Source organism: Mus musculus, chromosome 14 (genome assembly GCF_000001635.26).
Source record: "Mus musculus strain C57BL/6J chromosome 14, GRCm38.p6 C57BL/6J".
Classification (NCBI taxonomy): Eukaryota; Metazoa; Chordata; class Mammalia; order Rodentia; family Muridae; genus Mus; species Mus musculus.
Genome location: NC_000080.6, coordinates 55,940,154 through 55,956,099, shown reverse-complemented (window position 1 = coordinate 55,956,099; position 15,946 = coordinate 55,940,154). Strand labels below are relative to the sequence as shown.

General features: G+C 46.0%; 2 protein-coding genes and 1 pseudogene across 3 annotated transcripts in view; 2 read left to right on the top strand and 1 right to left on the bottom strand.

The window, feature by feature from the left end:
- Cma2 (chymase 2, mast cell) overlaps nucleotides 1-5,120 on the bottom strand; it is a 38,806-nt gene extending 33,686 nt beyond the window's left edge. The window contains exon 1 of the mRNA NM_001361637.1: nucleotides 5,005-5,120. Coding sequence (NP_001348566.1) covers nucleotides 5,005-5,042 — 38 coding nt within the window. The 5' untranslated portion in view covers nucleotides 5,043-5,120. The remainder of the gene's footprint in view (nucleotides 1-5,004) is intronic.
- Mcpt-ps1 (mast cell protease, pseudogene 1) lies at nucleotides 3,729-6,291 on the top strand (annotated as a pseudogene). Its single transcript, NR_028284.1, has 4 exons — nucleotides 3,729-3,813; nucleotides 4,910-4,984; nucleotides 5,248-5,502; nucleotides 5,914-6,291. The product of NR_028284.1 is annotated as a mast cell protease, pseudogene 1 (transcript).
- Nucleotides 6,292-11,424: 5,133 nt separating this feature from the next.
- Nucleotides 11,425-14,649, top strand: Cma1 (chymase 1, mast cell). The gene is made up of 5 exons (NM_010780.3): nucleotides 11,425-11,625; nucleotides 12,251-12,401; nucleotides 13,402-13,537; nucleotides 13,720-13,974; nucleotides 14,303-14,649. Exons 1-5 carry the CDS (start codon nucleotides 11,568-11,570, stop codon nucleotides 14,444-14,446), a joined length of 744 nt encoding a protein of 247 aa, NP_034910.2. The 5' UTR covers nucleotides 11,425-11,567; the 3' UTR covers nucleotides 14,447-14,649.
- The last annotated feature ends 1,297 nt before the right edge of the window (nucleotides 14,650-15,946 follow it).

The window sequence follows — 15,946 nt, the reverse complement described above, 5'->3', positions numbered from 1 at the left end:
TACTAAGGTCAAATCTAAGTGGATTAAGGAACTCCACATAAAACCAGAGACACTGAAACTTATAGAGGAGAAAGTAGGGAAAAGCCTCAAAGATATGGGTACAGGGGAAAAATTCCTGAATAGAACAGCAGTGGCTTGTACTGTAAGATCGAGAATCGACAAATGGGACCTCATGAAACTGCAAAGCTTCTGCAAGGCAAAAGATACCGTCAATAAGACAAAAAGGCCACCAACAGATTGGGAAAGGATCTTTACCTATCCTAAATCAGATAGGGGACTAATATCCAATATATATAAAGAACTCAAGAAGGTGGACTCCAGAAAATCAAATAACCCCATTAAAAAATGGGGCTCAGAGCTAAACAAAGAATTCTCACCTGAGGAATACCGAATGGCTGAGAAGCACCTAAAAATGTTCAACATCCTTAATTATCAGGGAGATGCAAATCAAAACAACCCTGAGAATTCCACCTCACACCAGTCAGAATGGCTAAGATCAAAAATTCAGGAACTTTTGTTTTTAAGAGAAAGATCTTTCTGGATGATGGTGTTGATGCATTTTTTTAAAAAGGCAGAAGTGAGGGGTTTCCTGGGTATACTATTCATGGTTCACTTTCTTCTGAAAAGTGAGACTCTCAAATGGAGGAGGGATGAGGTTCCATGGTGTCTCTACACAGACTAGGAACTTCATTCCACAAGCTTCAAGATGAAGCCTCGGTTTATCACCTCTCCCTGTGGTCTAATCCACAAGGTTATGAAAATTATACCACTTTGCTTCTCCACATCCAAATGAGTGAGGAAAGAGAAAGAGGGTGGGAGACAGGGAATCCCAAGCTAATGGACATGTTCCAAGTGGATCCGCCATTGAGGAGGTACCCACCCTACTTGATACCACAGGAGGGAGCACACAGCACATTCACTGAGGTCAGGGCCTCTGACTCTGTCACACTGGCTCAGAAACTGGGGAACTTCACGCAGCAGCAATGGTATGCTAAATGATCTTCATGGAGGCGTGGGAAAAGGACTGATTGAGCTAGTGTAGGTCTCCAAAGCCTACCAGATATGAGAAAACCATTAATAGATTGGAGGTAAGATGTCTGCTGAGGCCAGGGCTGATGCTGAGAACTGAGAAACAGATAGACTATCAGACAAACAGACAGATAGTATCACAGGATCATAAGAGAAGCATCTCAGACCTAAGTAAGAGACCTCATGCAAACCATGAAGGCTTCATCTCTTCAGAAGATTGATTCTGTATGCATTGATTCTTCCTTCCAATGAGGATCTCTATGCAACAGAGTCCACAGAGAAGGCAAAGCAGATGTGAACAGTGCTTTTCTCCTGCCCCCATTCTCTTTCCTCATTCATTTGGACTTGGAGAAGGAAAGTGGTATAAGCTTTGCAACACAGCAACACACAGGATCTGCTCTAAGGTTGTTCTTGATAAGCTTGTGGACAGGTGAACTGATCTCTTGGGATCTTTGTGATTGTTTCTTCTCACTTTGTCTTTGCAACCAGGTAAAGCAGGCTTGCACAAAAAAAAAAAATTATTGGAGTGGAATCAGGTAGCCACTAATTTGAGACCAAATTCTGATATTTCAATGACTATGACATCTCAGCAAGGCTCAATTTCCTCATCTGTAAAATGGAAACAGCAATACTCAGGGTTGGTGAGGTCTTAAAAAAGAACAGACCAAAAATAAAACACTGTGTCAATTACTCCAAAATGCACAAAATTTCAAATGGTCATTAATTAAGCAAGAATAAACTTTATAATCAATGATACGTTCCTGTGTACCTGCCAGCTGTGTTTAATTTCCAGTAACACATGAAAGGATGAAAGCACCAAGTCTCAATACTGATCTGTACAGATTCAACATTGTTCTCAAGCAAGTGAACTCTCCGTGTATAACTAGCAAGCCTGTGATCCCCTGTGGAACACAGAGGGGGTACTTTAAACATTCCACTGTGTTTTCTGTTCATCCCACTGGAATGAAAACAATAAGTCATAGAAAGTAACTAATTAAATGTATGATCTTCCTGTTTTGTGATATCCTAAAAGTCCATTGAGTTCTCCCTAAACATGTATTACTACATATACCAAAGGGACTGTTAGTATGATTAAATCAGAACATGAATTTACAGCAGCTGTTCTCAACCTCTGGTTCTCAAAACCCTTTGGATGTCAAATACTAGATACCCTGCATATCAGATATTTTACAATATGATTCATAACAGTAGCAAAATTAGAGTTATGAGGTAGAAATGTAAAAATGATGTGGCTGAGGTTACAACATGAGAGTCAAAGCATCAGGAAGGTTGGGAAACACTGACTTAATTGAGGTCTTAGTCATGCCCTACATGCTGAGTATTCAATACACTCTCCCCACACCTTCATACCTCTCAGCCACGTTCTATCATGTCCTACTTATTTCAATAAAGATAAAGTGCCCTCATGATGGTCAACACAAACAATGGCCTTCAGGCTGAATCAGCCCATCACCAGTTTTTGTAAATAAAATGTGCCATGGACCAGGCTCAGTTGGGCCCCCTCAATCCGTGGGAATTAGGGGTTCCAGCAGGTGGGAATGGAGTTGGCACTAATTGACAAAGGGACACAGACACAGGGACTACTGTATCTGGATGTAATTTTTCACAAAGCAAACACCAGTCTTATATAATACAGAAAACAAAGAAGTAGTGTGTCACAGCAGGCAAAGTACATTGAAGAATCTGACACAAAACAGAGGAATGACTTCAAAGGACTGACAGGAACCAGGTAATGTTTACAGTAAAGATAAAACAGCCCTGCCTAGAGTCAGGTAATGTCAGGTAAGGATTTCACACCCTAGTCACAATTTATGCTACTCCTTTGAGCCTTGTGAAAGCTAGCACCAGGGGGCTCTGCTCTAGCAGACCTTCTCATGAATAATGCAATACCACAGCCACCCCTCATTTCCTAGGTCTTGGTAAATTCTTGCATATGAGAGTAACTTGGCTGTTCTTTTAAGTATCTGTAGAGAATCTCCATTTGTCAGAAGAATTCACCAACTTTCTTCTAATATGTAATGTAGTCTACTATACCTGGATGTAATGAAGATTTTAAGTATACTTTCCTAAGCTTGCCCTGAGACTTCTAACTCTTATCCAGTAAAATACTGTAAGAAAGCATGCAAGATCCTACACAATATTGCAGGAACAAATCTGGGGCATTCTAGCTCTGGGAATGCCAAGGTTCTAGGAAGCTGTTTCCTTGAAACTCTGCCTCAGGACTGCTTCCAGGTTTTTAAACCTGTCACACAAGTCACTACTGGAGTGGATGTAGTAAAAATGTACTTCCTCTCCCCCATATTCTCATACACTACAGATGCCTGTGTTTGTGCTTCAGCAGCAGAGATGAGACTTTACACATATGCAACATGAGTCTAAAAGCTGACACTAATACCTGGATGCTTAGAAGAACAGTTCCATGATCCCTGATCAAGGTCCCCCTCCCTTTGTGTTGCTGTCCTGCTTCCTGGGAGCCACTTTGAAGGATGCACTTACCACGTCATTGTGGGATCCAGGAGTGTCAAGACCTAGCCACAGATTCAACACCACCAGAGGGAAGAGTCATGAGAATTTCTGATAAGGAAACAAAGCTTGTCCAAGCCAGATCTGTGGTTCCCAGCCCTGCCTTTCTCCCACGTTGGATCTATAAAAGCAGGAACCAGGACAGGAACAGCCTAGAAGCTCACCAAGGCCTCAACACTGGCAAAATGCAGGCCCTACTATTCCTGATGGCACTTCTCTTGCCTGCTGGAGCTGGAGCTGGTGAGTTTGTCTTCATCTCCCTAACCTCTGAGTTTTCAGAAACCAACCTTAATCTCTTATCTTTGGCAACAGAGACCCTAACATGAGGCAGGATCTTAAAATAACATAGTCCAGGGGAAATCTGTAGGTCAAGAATGAAAAACTAATTCCCCTTCATCAAATTACTCTCTGTTCTGATGGGCAGCTCTTCTGTGGCCTTCCCTTAGTGTTGAGGAAGACAGGATGAGGGTGAGGAGAAATGCCTAATGGATTGGAAACCCAGAAATATGAATGGGCATTGTGTTCTGAATGAAGGATGATGGTGGACAGGGAGGACTGGGGAGCAAAGATCAACAGGAGAGAAAAGACCAAAGGACATGTGGAGGGGCCTGAGCCCCATGTGAGGTGGGGTGGGCTTGGAGCAGTCGCTCAGCTTTAACTCCAATCTCCTGTGTCAGCACAGTGTTGGGGGGGGGGGGTCCTGAAACTCTGTGACTAGGGACAGGGGCTTCTTTGTTCCAGAGGAGATTATTGGTTGTGTTGAGTCTGGACCATACCCCCATCCTTACATGGCCTATCTAGAGTCAGCACTGAGAGAAATTACACAGTCAACTGTGGTGGGTTTCTCATAGCCCCACAATTTGTGATGACTGCTGCACACTATAGAGGAAGGTAAGAGGCTTTTCTAATTGTGAGGAAATGCAGGAACCAGAGTCCCAGAGCAGCAGAGGCCTGAGAGTCTCTGAGCGCTGCTCATCTGCAGATGGGCTCTCCTTACACAGAGAGGAAAAGGGAGCACAAGGTCACTCACTGAACCATCTCATGTGTGGTCCTGGTTTCACCAGAGCGCAGATATGGGCAGTGTATAACTCAGTTTAGAGTGCCTGTCCACCATGTGAAAAACCATGCGTTCAATTCTAGTACTGAGAGTGGGGAGAGTTCCCAGCCCTGTGTTTCCCTGAGCCATGTCCTTCTGGCAAGGCTGTGGTCCTGGGAGCACCATCTCAAGTCTCTCTAGGGACTCTGCCATGGGATAGAGAAGAAAGACCCTGCAGCCCCTCTCCTTGGAAGGATGCCTCCTCCTAAGACCAGGTCTTTTCATTGCTTCTTTTCTCAGTCAACAGAGAAATCACTGTCACCCTCGGAGCACATGATGTGAACAAGACAGAATCCACACAACAGAAGATAAAAGGTGAAAGACAAATTGCTTACCCAAAATACAACTTCTCTTCTAAGCTCCATGACATCATGTTACTGAAGGTGCCCTTATTTTGCCCTGCTTAAGTCTCCCATCCTTAACTCTCCTCCCGACTCGGGTCTTTGAATTCTCTCTTGCCCAATCCTTTTCCTCAGAACCCAATCCTGAATTCTATGTCATTAAGGACCCACTGGGAAAGGACCCATTTCCCAGCATCCTTCAGTGCTTTGCCATCTCTTCTCTCCTTCCCCCAACAGCTTGAAGAGCAAGCTGAGTTGACTTCTGCTGTGGATGTAATTTCCCTGCCTGGTCGCTCTGACCTTATCAAGCCTGGGAAGATGTGCCTGACAGCTGGGTGGGGCCTAACTGGAGTGGCAGATCCTTCTTCAGATACACTCAAGAAAGTGAAACTGAGAATCATGAATGAAGAGGCCAGTAAAGGATAAAGGCATTATGACAATAGCTTCCAGGTCTTCGTGGGCAGTCCTAGAAGGAAGAGATCACCATATGAGGTGAGGACACACCCGCTCTTCCTCCCCTCATCAGGCAACAGCATCAGTGGAGGAAGTGTGCCAAACAGCCCTCCATGGCAGTGACTAATACCTGTGTTCTTAGCTCCTATCCCTGAGGCTCTGAGAACTGACATTCTCCCTCTCTGTCTCATGTCCCTGTGCCAAAGCCCTGCCCACAACCTTCCCATGAGGCGCCAGAAAACAACAGAAGGGAGTAAAGGGAGACATGTTAGCACTGGGGCAAGGCAGGGGAGGGGGGTTAGGAGGGGGCTGGAATCAGACAGTACAATCGCTAACTTATTCTTACAGGGAGCCAGGACCTCTTATTTCACTCTGGAATTAGCTATGGGAGGGGGTCCATAGTTGCAGGAGAGTAATCGTTGATCTTAGTCTGTCATTTCTTACATACAGGGAGACTCCGAGGGACCTCTACTGTGTGCTGGGATGGCCCATGGTATTGTATCTCACGATTGTGAAGACGCAAAGCTCCTGCAGTCTTCACCCGAATCTCCTCATATGTACCCTGGATTAATAAAGTCATAAAGAGCTTGTAGGTAAGAAGCCTGACCTGCATGAGTCAGAGTCTCCAAGAGAGAGCTCTTCTGATAACCCATGGGTTCAACAAAGGCCTTCCGAAGCTGTTCCAAGGCTGTCTCCAGTCTGTTCCCAGTCTGTTCCCAGTCTGTTCCCAGCTGGTCCCCAGCCTTCCCCCGGCTTCACCCCAGCCTGTCTGAACCTTGGAGGATCTCAAAAATACACAAGTCTGTGATGATGGACTGTTCCCTGTAATGCACCTCAGTAAAGCCCTAACCTCCAGCAGCTGTGTGACTCCACTCTGGGCTCTAAACACTCAGTCTCTCTCTATGCTCAATGAAGAATTGATTTGAGCTACTATCTTGCCATGTTAGCAATCTCAGCTACTGGCATAGGGTGTGACACTGTGGATTATTGAATATTATCTAACACGCATGACTGTGAACAGTAAGATTTCACATCCAGGGTAATGTGCACTGTTCTATTCTTCCCTCCACTGTCCTGTCTTCTCATCTTCTCCCTCCTCGTCTCTCAGCTCTTCTGCTCACAAACCCCATGCCTTAGCCACTGCATCTTCCCACACATCATAACAGACTCCATGCCTAGGTCAGATATGGCTGCTGATCCTTGTGTCCTCACCACCTACCCTGCCATCACCATCCTCTCAGTATTGCACCTGCAGCTAGAGCAGAGCCTGCCCTCGGAAGTCCTTGGAGCATGACTGTGGCTGTAGCAGTCACAATGGAGAGCATCAGAACTTTCTGGAGCCAAACACAGGGCAGAACTAGCCTGTGATGGGAAGAGACCCTCGAGTACTTTGCATGTACTAGTATTCAGCATGGTGGCTCTAGACCTGCATCTGAGCCACACCCATTCAACTGCCATCTTCCTCAAAGATCCAGGCTTTCAGAAGGATGCCTGAGTTGGACGAACTTCTAAGTGGCCTGCTCTCCTCTTACGAGCCAAAGTGCTCATTGTCCTTAGTCAAGGGAAGCAATGCTTTAACTACAGGGTTCTGTGGATTCTCAAGGGGAAAAGACCACACATGAGGTCTGCTGTGCCCTAAAGAGGCTTAATATGATGGGCGTGGCCCTCTGGCTACTACTATACAATGAAAACTGCTGCCATGACCAGCCCCTGACTAGAACCTCAGCACCTTAGCCCTCCCCACAGCCTGCAAGACTCATGGATGGGTTTCCATCTTCAGCACTGTTCAGTACAGATGTAAAGATAGCTATCAAATACAATACTGACTATAAGTTCTGTTCTAACTCTATGGGAGCAGGGAACATACATGGGAATTAAAGAACCTAAAAGAATCTTTAAGAAATTAAAGAATCACCGGGCGTGGTGGTGCACGCCTTTAATCCCAGCACTCGGGAGGCAGAGGCAGAGGCAGGCGGATTTCTGAGTTCGAGGCCAGCCTGGTCTACAAAGTGAGTTCCAGGACAGCCAGGGCTATACAGAGAAACCCTGTCTCGAAAAATCAAAAAAAGAAATTAAAGAATCTGTCAGATTATATATACATAAGTGACCTTTTTTTTTTCTAACTCTTATTTATAGTTGTATAACTAAATGGCACAACCTTTTTTTTCCATTTTTACTTAGATTGGTGTGGTTTGAACATAGTCTCACAGTGTAGTTCAGACTGACTACCAACTCATGATGCTTCTGCCTCAGCCTCCCTAGTGCTGGGACCCAAAGCATGCTCCACCACCCCTGGCTTATACAAAAGTCTCAAAATGTGAAATACAAATCAGAGACAGGAGCGGTGTCTTTTCTTAGCAGAGGTGAATACTCACTAACCTGCAGCTGAGGGCACACTGCCTCTTTCCCCACAGTCTAGGAAGGACATGTACTTGGGACAGTCTTCCTCCCTGAAGTTGGGCAACTGGAGGTGAGGAGAGAGTGATTGTCCCATCCTGTAGCCTGGCCCACAGTAATAGGGGAGAAGGTGGAGACTCCTGAGAGCTGAGCTGAGGGCACAGGCTGAATGGCTTCCAGAAAAGTCACCTCTACAGAGCAAACTCCATCACATGGTCCTCTGGTGACCCAAAGGCTCCAAAATCAAGATAAGAGACTCATCAGTACTCATGACTTCTAACGGTCATGCTTAGGCACGGTGGAAGGGGGGCAAAAGCTGCAGGCCCAGTGGACATTGGGAACAAGAGAACAGTCATGGTCTCCCAGGGTCAGCGAGGGACACATGCAGATAAGGACACAGGCACCCGTTATGGGTACAGTAGCAGTGCTGGGCAGCCTAGCTTAAGAAAACCTCAAAGAGTATCCTAGCAGCAGATACACACAGACAGTGTCCAAAACAAAGTACAGCTCAGCCAACAGCAGCTGAAGAAAGTGTCCAAGAAGTCAGCAGGTGTTCACCCAAGCTTGGCAAAAGTAGAAACATAGCCCAGAAGCAAAAACAGGTAAATCTGAAGGTGCAGAAAACACAAGAGTGCAACGGAAGGGATGTAAGTGCTAACCGGTGACTAACGGAGAGTCACATTCAGAAACAAACAAAACAAAAACAAAAACAAAAAGCTCACAATGAGGAGAATCCAGCCTCTGGTGAGCAGGGGTTATTACTCTCCTGCAGCAGATGTTACCACCTGACCCCATCTGTTCTTCTGACACCCAAAGGAATGGTTTTATTAATTAGTTTGTAAATGAAAATTTCTAGTAGCTCTGGAAACATTTTTAGGAAGGAAAGAATATGACCTTATATCATTTTTAAGCACAAACAATGTTTGAGTTATGTTTCATTCTGATTTGTTTTATATAAGGTCTTGCTTGAAGCCCGGGCTAGCCTTGAACAAATACCATACTCTTGCCTCAGTCTCCTGGGTACTGAGGATGCCAGTGTGCACCACTCTGCCCAGCTTTTCATCCTATAATGCAAAGCTACTCCATGTTAGCATGGAGTCGCCGTTGTGCACAGAATACATCTTGAACATCTCAATTTCTTCTAGTGCTACATTACTAAATTATTTCCTCAGAAACAAATCCTAAACTTGACATAGGATTGCATGCAGGTAATGCTAACATTAGGGAGGCAGAAGCAGGAGGAACACGATTTGAGGCATGGTCTCATTTACATATGGAGTTCACAGCTAACCTGGGCTACAAGAAAGCCTGCCTGCCTCAAAATAACAGCTGAGAAGGGAGGGGAAAGAGTAGGAAGGAAAGAAGAGGAACAGAGGGAGGGAGAGAGGGAAGGAGGGAGGGAGGGAGAGAGGGAAGGGGGGAGGGAGGGAGGAAAGGAGGATATGAGTCACTCCTGGGTGACAGCTGTCCCAGCCAGAGCTGCATGCACTCTATAACACATTCCATTGTGATAGGTCAGTTTTCCCAACAGGCTTACAATGATGTACATAATTGAAATTTTGAATATATTCTGTATAAATTATTACACTGTAAATTAATCAAACCTTTTGAACAGTTTTTGTGCTCATGTCTTGGAACACTGGGTCCCCAGGTAGTGGTACTGCCTTTGGAAGGTTGTAGAACCCTAAGAGGTGCAGTCTCATGGGAGGAAGCTGTTTGGTGCAGGCTGGTTGTGAAGTTTTATGTCAGAGTGGCACTTCCTGTCTGCTGATACAGTGCGACTCGCCCTTCACAGTTCTGCCACAATGTGTTTCCATCATGAACTGTGTCCTCAAACTGTAGCCATGAGGTTTCTTATCACACCTTTCAAGGAGCAACAAAAACAACAGGTTTCATCAGTCACTGCCTTAAGTAAAGGCAGCATCTCCTACTGACCCCCATTGCTTTGTAACTAATCACAATCCCAGCTTCCTGATCTTCAAACCATAATTGAACTCTGAAGTGCACAACATAGACAGCAGCCAAGGGAGGCAGCAGAGAAAGCAGAATTCTGGGAAACTGTAGCAGACAAAGAGAATGCAGGAAAATCATGGGATCGGTGTTTATGAGGTTGATGCCCTGCTGGGGACTGAACCTTATCTCCTCCCCCACCTACAGCCAAGCCAAGAGATATAAGCCAATGCTGGTGGACCTGAGCCATGGTGTTGTGGAGCCAGCTCCCTAGTTCTATATGACCTATCCCTCCGTTTTCAAGGACACAAGAGGAAAACCTTGCCTTGGGCTCTGGGGCTTGCTCTCACCGATGCAGAGCCGCCAGACAAGACATCTCCAGCTCCAGCTCCTCCTCTTCCCTGCTAGTGATGCAGGGTCAGAGGACAGCTCTCAGCATTAGCAAAGGAAAACACAGGACCTGCAGTTACATTCCCACCTAGGAACTAAACCTCCAGTCGGTCTCCAAGAGAAATGGCACTGCACTGTGTGGCCTTCTCTTCATTAGACTCCTTCTGAGTCCAGAGAAGCATCGAGAAGATACTTAAAATGTGTTTAACAGTTAATGGTAGAATGATCATGGTCTCAGTTTCTAGTCTACATTTGTAAACAGACAGTAGTGGTATTTCCCAGGGTAGTTTTAACAACAAAAGAAAAGGTGCTAACTCTCAGACAGTGACATAGTTTAGAACCATCCAGGCTTCTGGAGAAAACTGCCTACCTCATACCCATAACCCTAACTTCCTCTCACACTTACCAAGAATATTTCTCTAGGATGGTTAAGCAGAAAGGACCCTTAATTTGAAATCAGAAAGATCTAATTCTAAACCGTAAGAGCTAAAGGTCAGGTCAACAAATTGAAACAGTAATAAGTATTTGATGAGGTTGCTATGAAAGTAACAATGTTCCTAACGGAATGACACTAAATTGCATACACAGTCTGAGGAAATGGTCATGCCATCTCTTCTCTTTCAGGTTGAAGTCCCTGAGGTCCTATCCTAGACTTGGCTTCCTCCTTTAGTGTTTGTTGTTTTTTCTCTCTGTCTCTTCTTCAGGCAATAACCACAGGTTCCAAGAAAAAGAAATGCAAGCTAATGTCAGATTTTAGGTAACCCTTATTTAAGGAGAATGCTGTTCAAGTTTTAATAAATAGTGAAATAACATGGAATGAAATAGCATAAAAACTAACTGTGTATATTGTATTTCTTTCTTTACTTTTTAAATTTTCCATACATCAAAATATGATCATATCCATTTCCTAACTCAACCCCTGTACATGTCTATACATGTATATGTCCTTAGAGTCTTTTTCCAAAACACATTTCCTGGTGAGGGCTATAATAATCACAGCCTCTGTGCTCCTGGAGTCTCACTGCAAAGATTATCCTCTACCCAAGATTCTAGGGATCTATAACAAGTTGCCCTAACTAGGAAGGTAAGATCCCTTCATATTCCGTCCTGACACTCCTAACCCACACAGAGGCACAGTTGAGGACCTATCTGAGTATCTGGGATCCAAGAGTCCAGGCTTCAGTTTCACCTCTAGTAAAACAGTGGTATTCCCGGGGAGTGTCCAGTTATGAAGACAACTTAAAGAAGACGCCTTGACCACACAGTTCCTGTGATAACAGCTCTGCCACTCCCCTGCCCGCTGGGAGTAATAAGCCTAAGGCCCAAATATGAAGCCTGCAGCAGCCCTGAGGAGGCCCTCTGAGAGGATGCATCTTCTTACTCTTCATCTGCTGCTCCTTCTCCTGGGTTCCAGCACCAAAGCTGGTGAGTGCTGGGGTCGCTCCCTCTCCAATCTGCAGGGTCAGCTCCTAAAAGAACAAAGCTTAGTGTGTCATTTGGGACTCTCAAATGGGACTCATAGCCCTTCTCAAGACCTTCAGAGTGAAGTCTTCTTGTGGGATGTCCTGCCCATCCTTTAAGGCTGGCATGGTTTCTAGGAACACAGGTGCTTGTGCTGACTGACAGAGAATCCTAAAGTCATTGGGAGAAAGACAGATCCAGGATACCAGGCACATTCTCTTCATCTTTGAGTCCCAAGACAGAAGATCACCTTGTGATGTTGCTGTTCTGTGCCTCTGAGCAGGGCAGGGCAAGAGGAACCTGGACAGCATGTGCTGCAGGAAGGAAGATGGGCTAGGGACACAGCAGAGTGTAAAATATCAGAAGTAGGAGACTGCCTAAGTCTAAGGCAGGATTGGATCCTTGAGAAAGAAGTGACTTTGTGGCAGAGGGCGGGCTGTGGGTGAGAGGAGCTGACAGAGATGCCTGAGAGAAGTATGGCAGAGTTTAGGGCAAGAAGCCAAGGGAAGCCGCTCTCAACCTTTCCCCGACTGTGTACGAGAAAGAGAGCACCCATGCCTATCTCAGGTCGTGGGGTTCTGTGTTCTAGGAGAGATCATTGGAGGCACGGAGTGCATACCACACTCCCGCCCCTACATGGCCTATCTGGAAATTGTCACTTCTGAGAACTACCTGTCGGCCTGCAGTGGCTTCCTGATAAGAAGAAACTTTGTGCTGACTGCAGCTCACTGTGCGGGAAGGTGAGACAAGGCGCTGCTTATCCTTAATACGAAGTAAACCACGGGATAGCAACCTGGGACACATGCAAGTGGACCTGAGAGGGATCCTGAGCCTAGGTCAACTGACAAATGTCATTAAATAGATGCCATGAGCCTCAATCACTATAAATGCAGCTCCCCTCAGAGGAGAGAGAGGATTCTCCAATATGGCCCCTCCATGTCCCCTTAAACCTGGAAGATGCCCACAGCTCACTTGTCGGGATCTACCCAGTAGTTTTCTGGGGGTCTCTCCTTGCTATTTTCAAGAACACCGGCCATCAGTTCCAAGGTCCACAGCCCAACATTTTTAAGGAAGGAGGAACAAGCCCACAGGACCCTTTCTATTTCCTGAACTCCTGACTAGTTTTTGTTGTAGAAAATGGACCCCCTTCAAATTCTCCAAATTGGGGAGGATTAACCCTACCCCCAGGGCCTCCATTTCTTGCTCATTCCCCAGCAATTCCTGGGGAGCCAGCTCTGGGAAGTGTGTCTGCTCCAGAAAATACCCTTTCTCCAAGCCTTTTCTCTCCTGACTCAGGCCCAAGTGCAGGTATTTCCACATTGCTCTCCCGATTAAACACTGAGCCTGTCAACACCACAAGGAGCCCAGAAAGTGGGGATTGGAAGAGGCCCCTGACCCAGGGAAGAATTCCAGCCTTTTTCCAAAATACATTCATCTCTGAGCCTGTCACTGTCTCTGCTTGCCCTTTCTTTTTGTTGTTGCCAATGTTGGGTTTATTGGTGGCTTGCTTTTGAGGCACAGTCCCCTGTAGCTCAGGCTGGCCTCAAACCAACTATGTAGCTAAGGATGATGACCTTGACTTCTAATCCCCCTGCCTCCACCACCCAAGTGCAGAGATTATAGGCATGAACCACCATGCCAGTTTATACAGTGCTGTGCCTCAAACTCAAAGATTCCCGAATGCTAGGCAAGCACTCTACCCATTGCTCCATCCTCAGGCCCTATCCTTTCTCACAACAGGTCTATAACAGTCCTCCTAGGAGCCCATAACAAAACATCTAAAGAAGACACGTGGCAGAAGCTTGAGGTGGAAAAGCAATTCCTTCATCCAAAATATGATGAGAATTTGGTTGTCCACGACATCATGCTACTGAAGGTAACAGGCTTCTCCCTCCATTGTACTCCTGGAGACTTTTTCTTCTGGTCCCCATTGCCCTGAATATCCCTTGCCCTGCCTTGGACAGCACTCCCTCTTATTCCCCTGTTAGACTTGGTACGTTGCCTGGAACTACCCCCTAGTCCACAGCCCTGGCTAAGAGTCCCTCATTCCCTTCACAGTTGAAGGAGAAAGCCAAGCTAACCCTAGGTGTGGGAACCCTCCCACTCTCTGCCAACTTCAACTTTATCCCACCCGGGAGAATGTGCAGGGCAGTTGGCTGGGGCAGAACAAACGTGAATGAGCCAGCCTCCGACACACTGCAGGAAGTAAAGATGAGACTCCAGGAGCCCCAAGCCTGCAAACACTTCACCAGTTTTCGACACAATTCCCAGCTGTGTGTGGGCAACCCCAAGAAGATGCAAAATGTATACAAGGTGAGTCTCTTGCCAGGTTTTCCTAAAAGCACTCCTGGGAGCCAGAGTTCTAGAAGCAGGGTGGGGTGGAAGATTGTCAGCTAATCATAGTGTTTAGGAATCACCAAGTGAGGAAACAAAGTATCCATCTTCCCAGGGCTATCCTGGGTCACCTCTTCTGCTGTTCAGACAGAGAACATGGGGTGATATGAGGAAGATAAGTAGGCTGCCCCCCAAGGCAATGATGTGGCATCAGGCTCTAGACCTAACTGCAAGATGAAATGGGTGGGTAGAGGTAGAGGCTGCCCTCCTATCCATTCATGTTTCCTCTCTGCCCCACCCCCAACAGGGAGACTCTGGAGGACCTCTGCTGTGTGCTGGGATAGCCCAAGGCATTGCATCCTATGTACATCGGAATGCAAAGCCCCCTGCTGTCTTTACCAGAATCTCCCATTACAGGCCCTGGATCAATAAGATCTTGAGGGAGAATTAACTCTGGAGCTTTTGCCAGCCTGTGAGGAAATCTGGAACTGGAATAGTGCAGGTTTTGTGTGCCATGCGATCTGGCCTGTCTGTAGTTCCTGCTGAAGCCCTGCCTGGTCCCTGAGCTTCCAGAAGGTTCTTACAAGTCACAGAATGTTCCTAAAAGCCACCATCTTCATTAACCTCAATAAAGACCCAGATTGTCAACTGCAATGTGTCTCTCCTCTCAGCTGCTCTCTTCTCCCTGTGTACAACAATCTGATTCTCACCTTAACTAACTTAGGATTTGGAAGAGGGTATGAGGGGCTTGGGCGTGGTATGAAGGACCAGGCAGAGACAGAAAGATACTTAAAGAAAAAGGTAGAGATATGGAATAACAAAGTAAAACTAAGTGTATTCCTGGGTAGGCGAGGTCTGTATGTCCAGCTTAAACAAGAAATTACACCCATCCTCTCTTTACTATTTCTCTTTCTATCTCTTTCTCTCTCACCTGTCTCTCAGTGAGCGGTGTGTGTGTGTGTGTGTGTGTGTGTGTGTGTGTGTGTGTGTGTGTGTGTGTGTGTGTGTGTGTAAAATGTGTGTGTGTTGTGATGTGTATGTGTGTGTACAGATATGTGTGCCTATGCATGCACAAGTAGACCTGAAGAGAATATCAAATATTTTCTTCTTTTATTCTATCACTCTCTGCCAGAACCCTTTGAGACAGGCTCCTCAATGATCCTGAAGCCACACTGGTGGTCAGAAAGCCCCAAAGATCCTCCTGTCTCAAGTGCTGGGGTTACACACAAACTTAGCCACACACTATTTTCTATAAGGGTGTTGGGGATTCAAACTCGGGTCCTCATGCTTTCACAGCAAGCTCTCTTAGCCACTGAGCCATCTCCCATTCCCTAACTTAACTACTAACCCTATGCCAATTCCAATTTATATAATAATTCAGAATCACTGAGAATATTTTAAATAGCAAACTGGATGTGGGATCTTTAAAGTATTTCTGGCCTCTCTCCAGTAGATGTCAGTAGCAACACTCTACACACCCAGACAAAATCCCTCCAGCTATTGATCCATGTCCCTGAGGGCAAAGGTGCAGAACGAACTTCATCTTAAATAACTTAGGATGTACACAGTCGGTACAGGTAGGACAGCTAGGATCAAACAGTCTTCTCGGAGCTCATCTGGAAAAGCGATCTCCCATCTGTAGAGCTCTAAGGGGAGGCAGAGGGGATTGCCCCTCAGACGCTGCCATAGAACAGATGGCCAGGAACAACAAGATGAGAAATGATCACAAGGCCAGCTTGAGCAACATCCACCCATCCACAAATTGCTCAGTACAGACATTTGTCCGCAAGAGCAATGGTTGTCAGAAAGCACACAGCAGGATAAGGACACCATCTGCCCATAAAGAAGTGGCTGGAGGAGAGCCTGTGGTAGCATGAGGACACCAATCAGAGGCTAAGGCTGGCAACAGCCATGGCTTCTGAGGGCAGGGTGGATCCCTTTGATCAAGTTA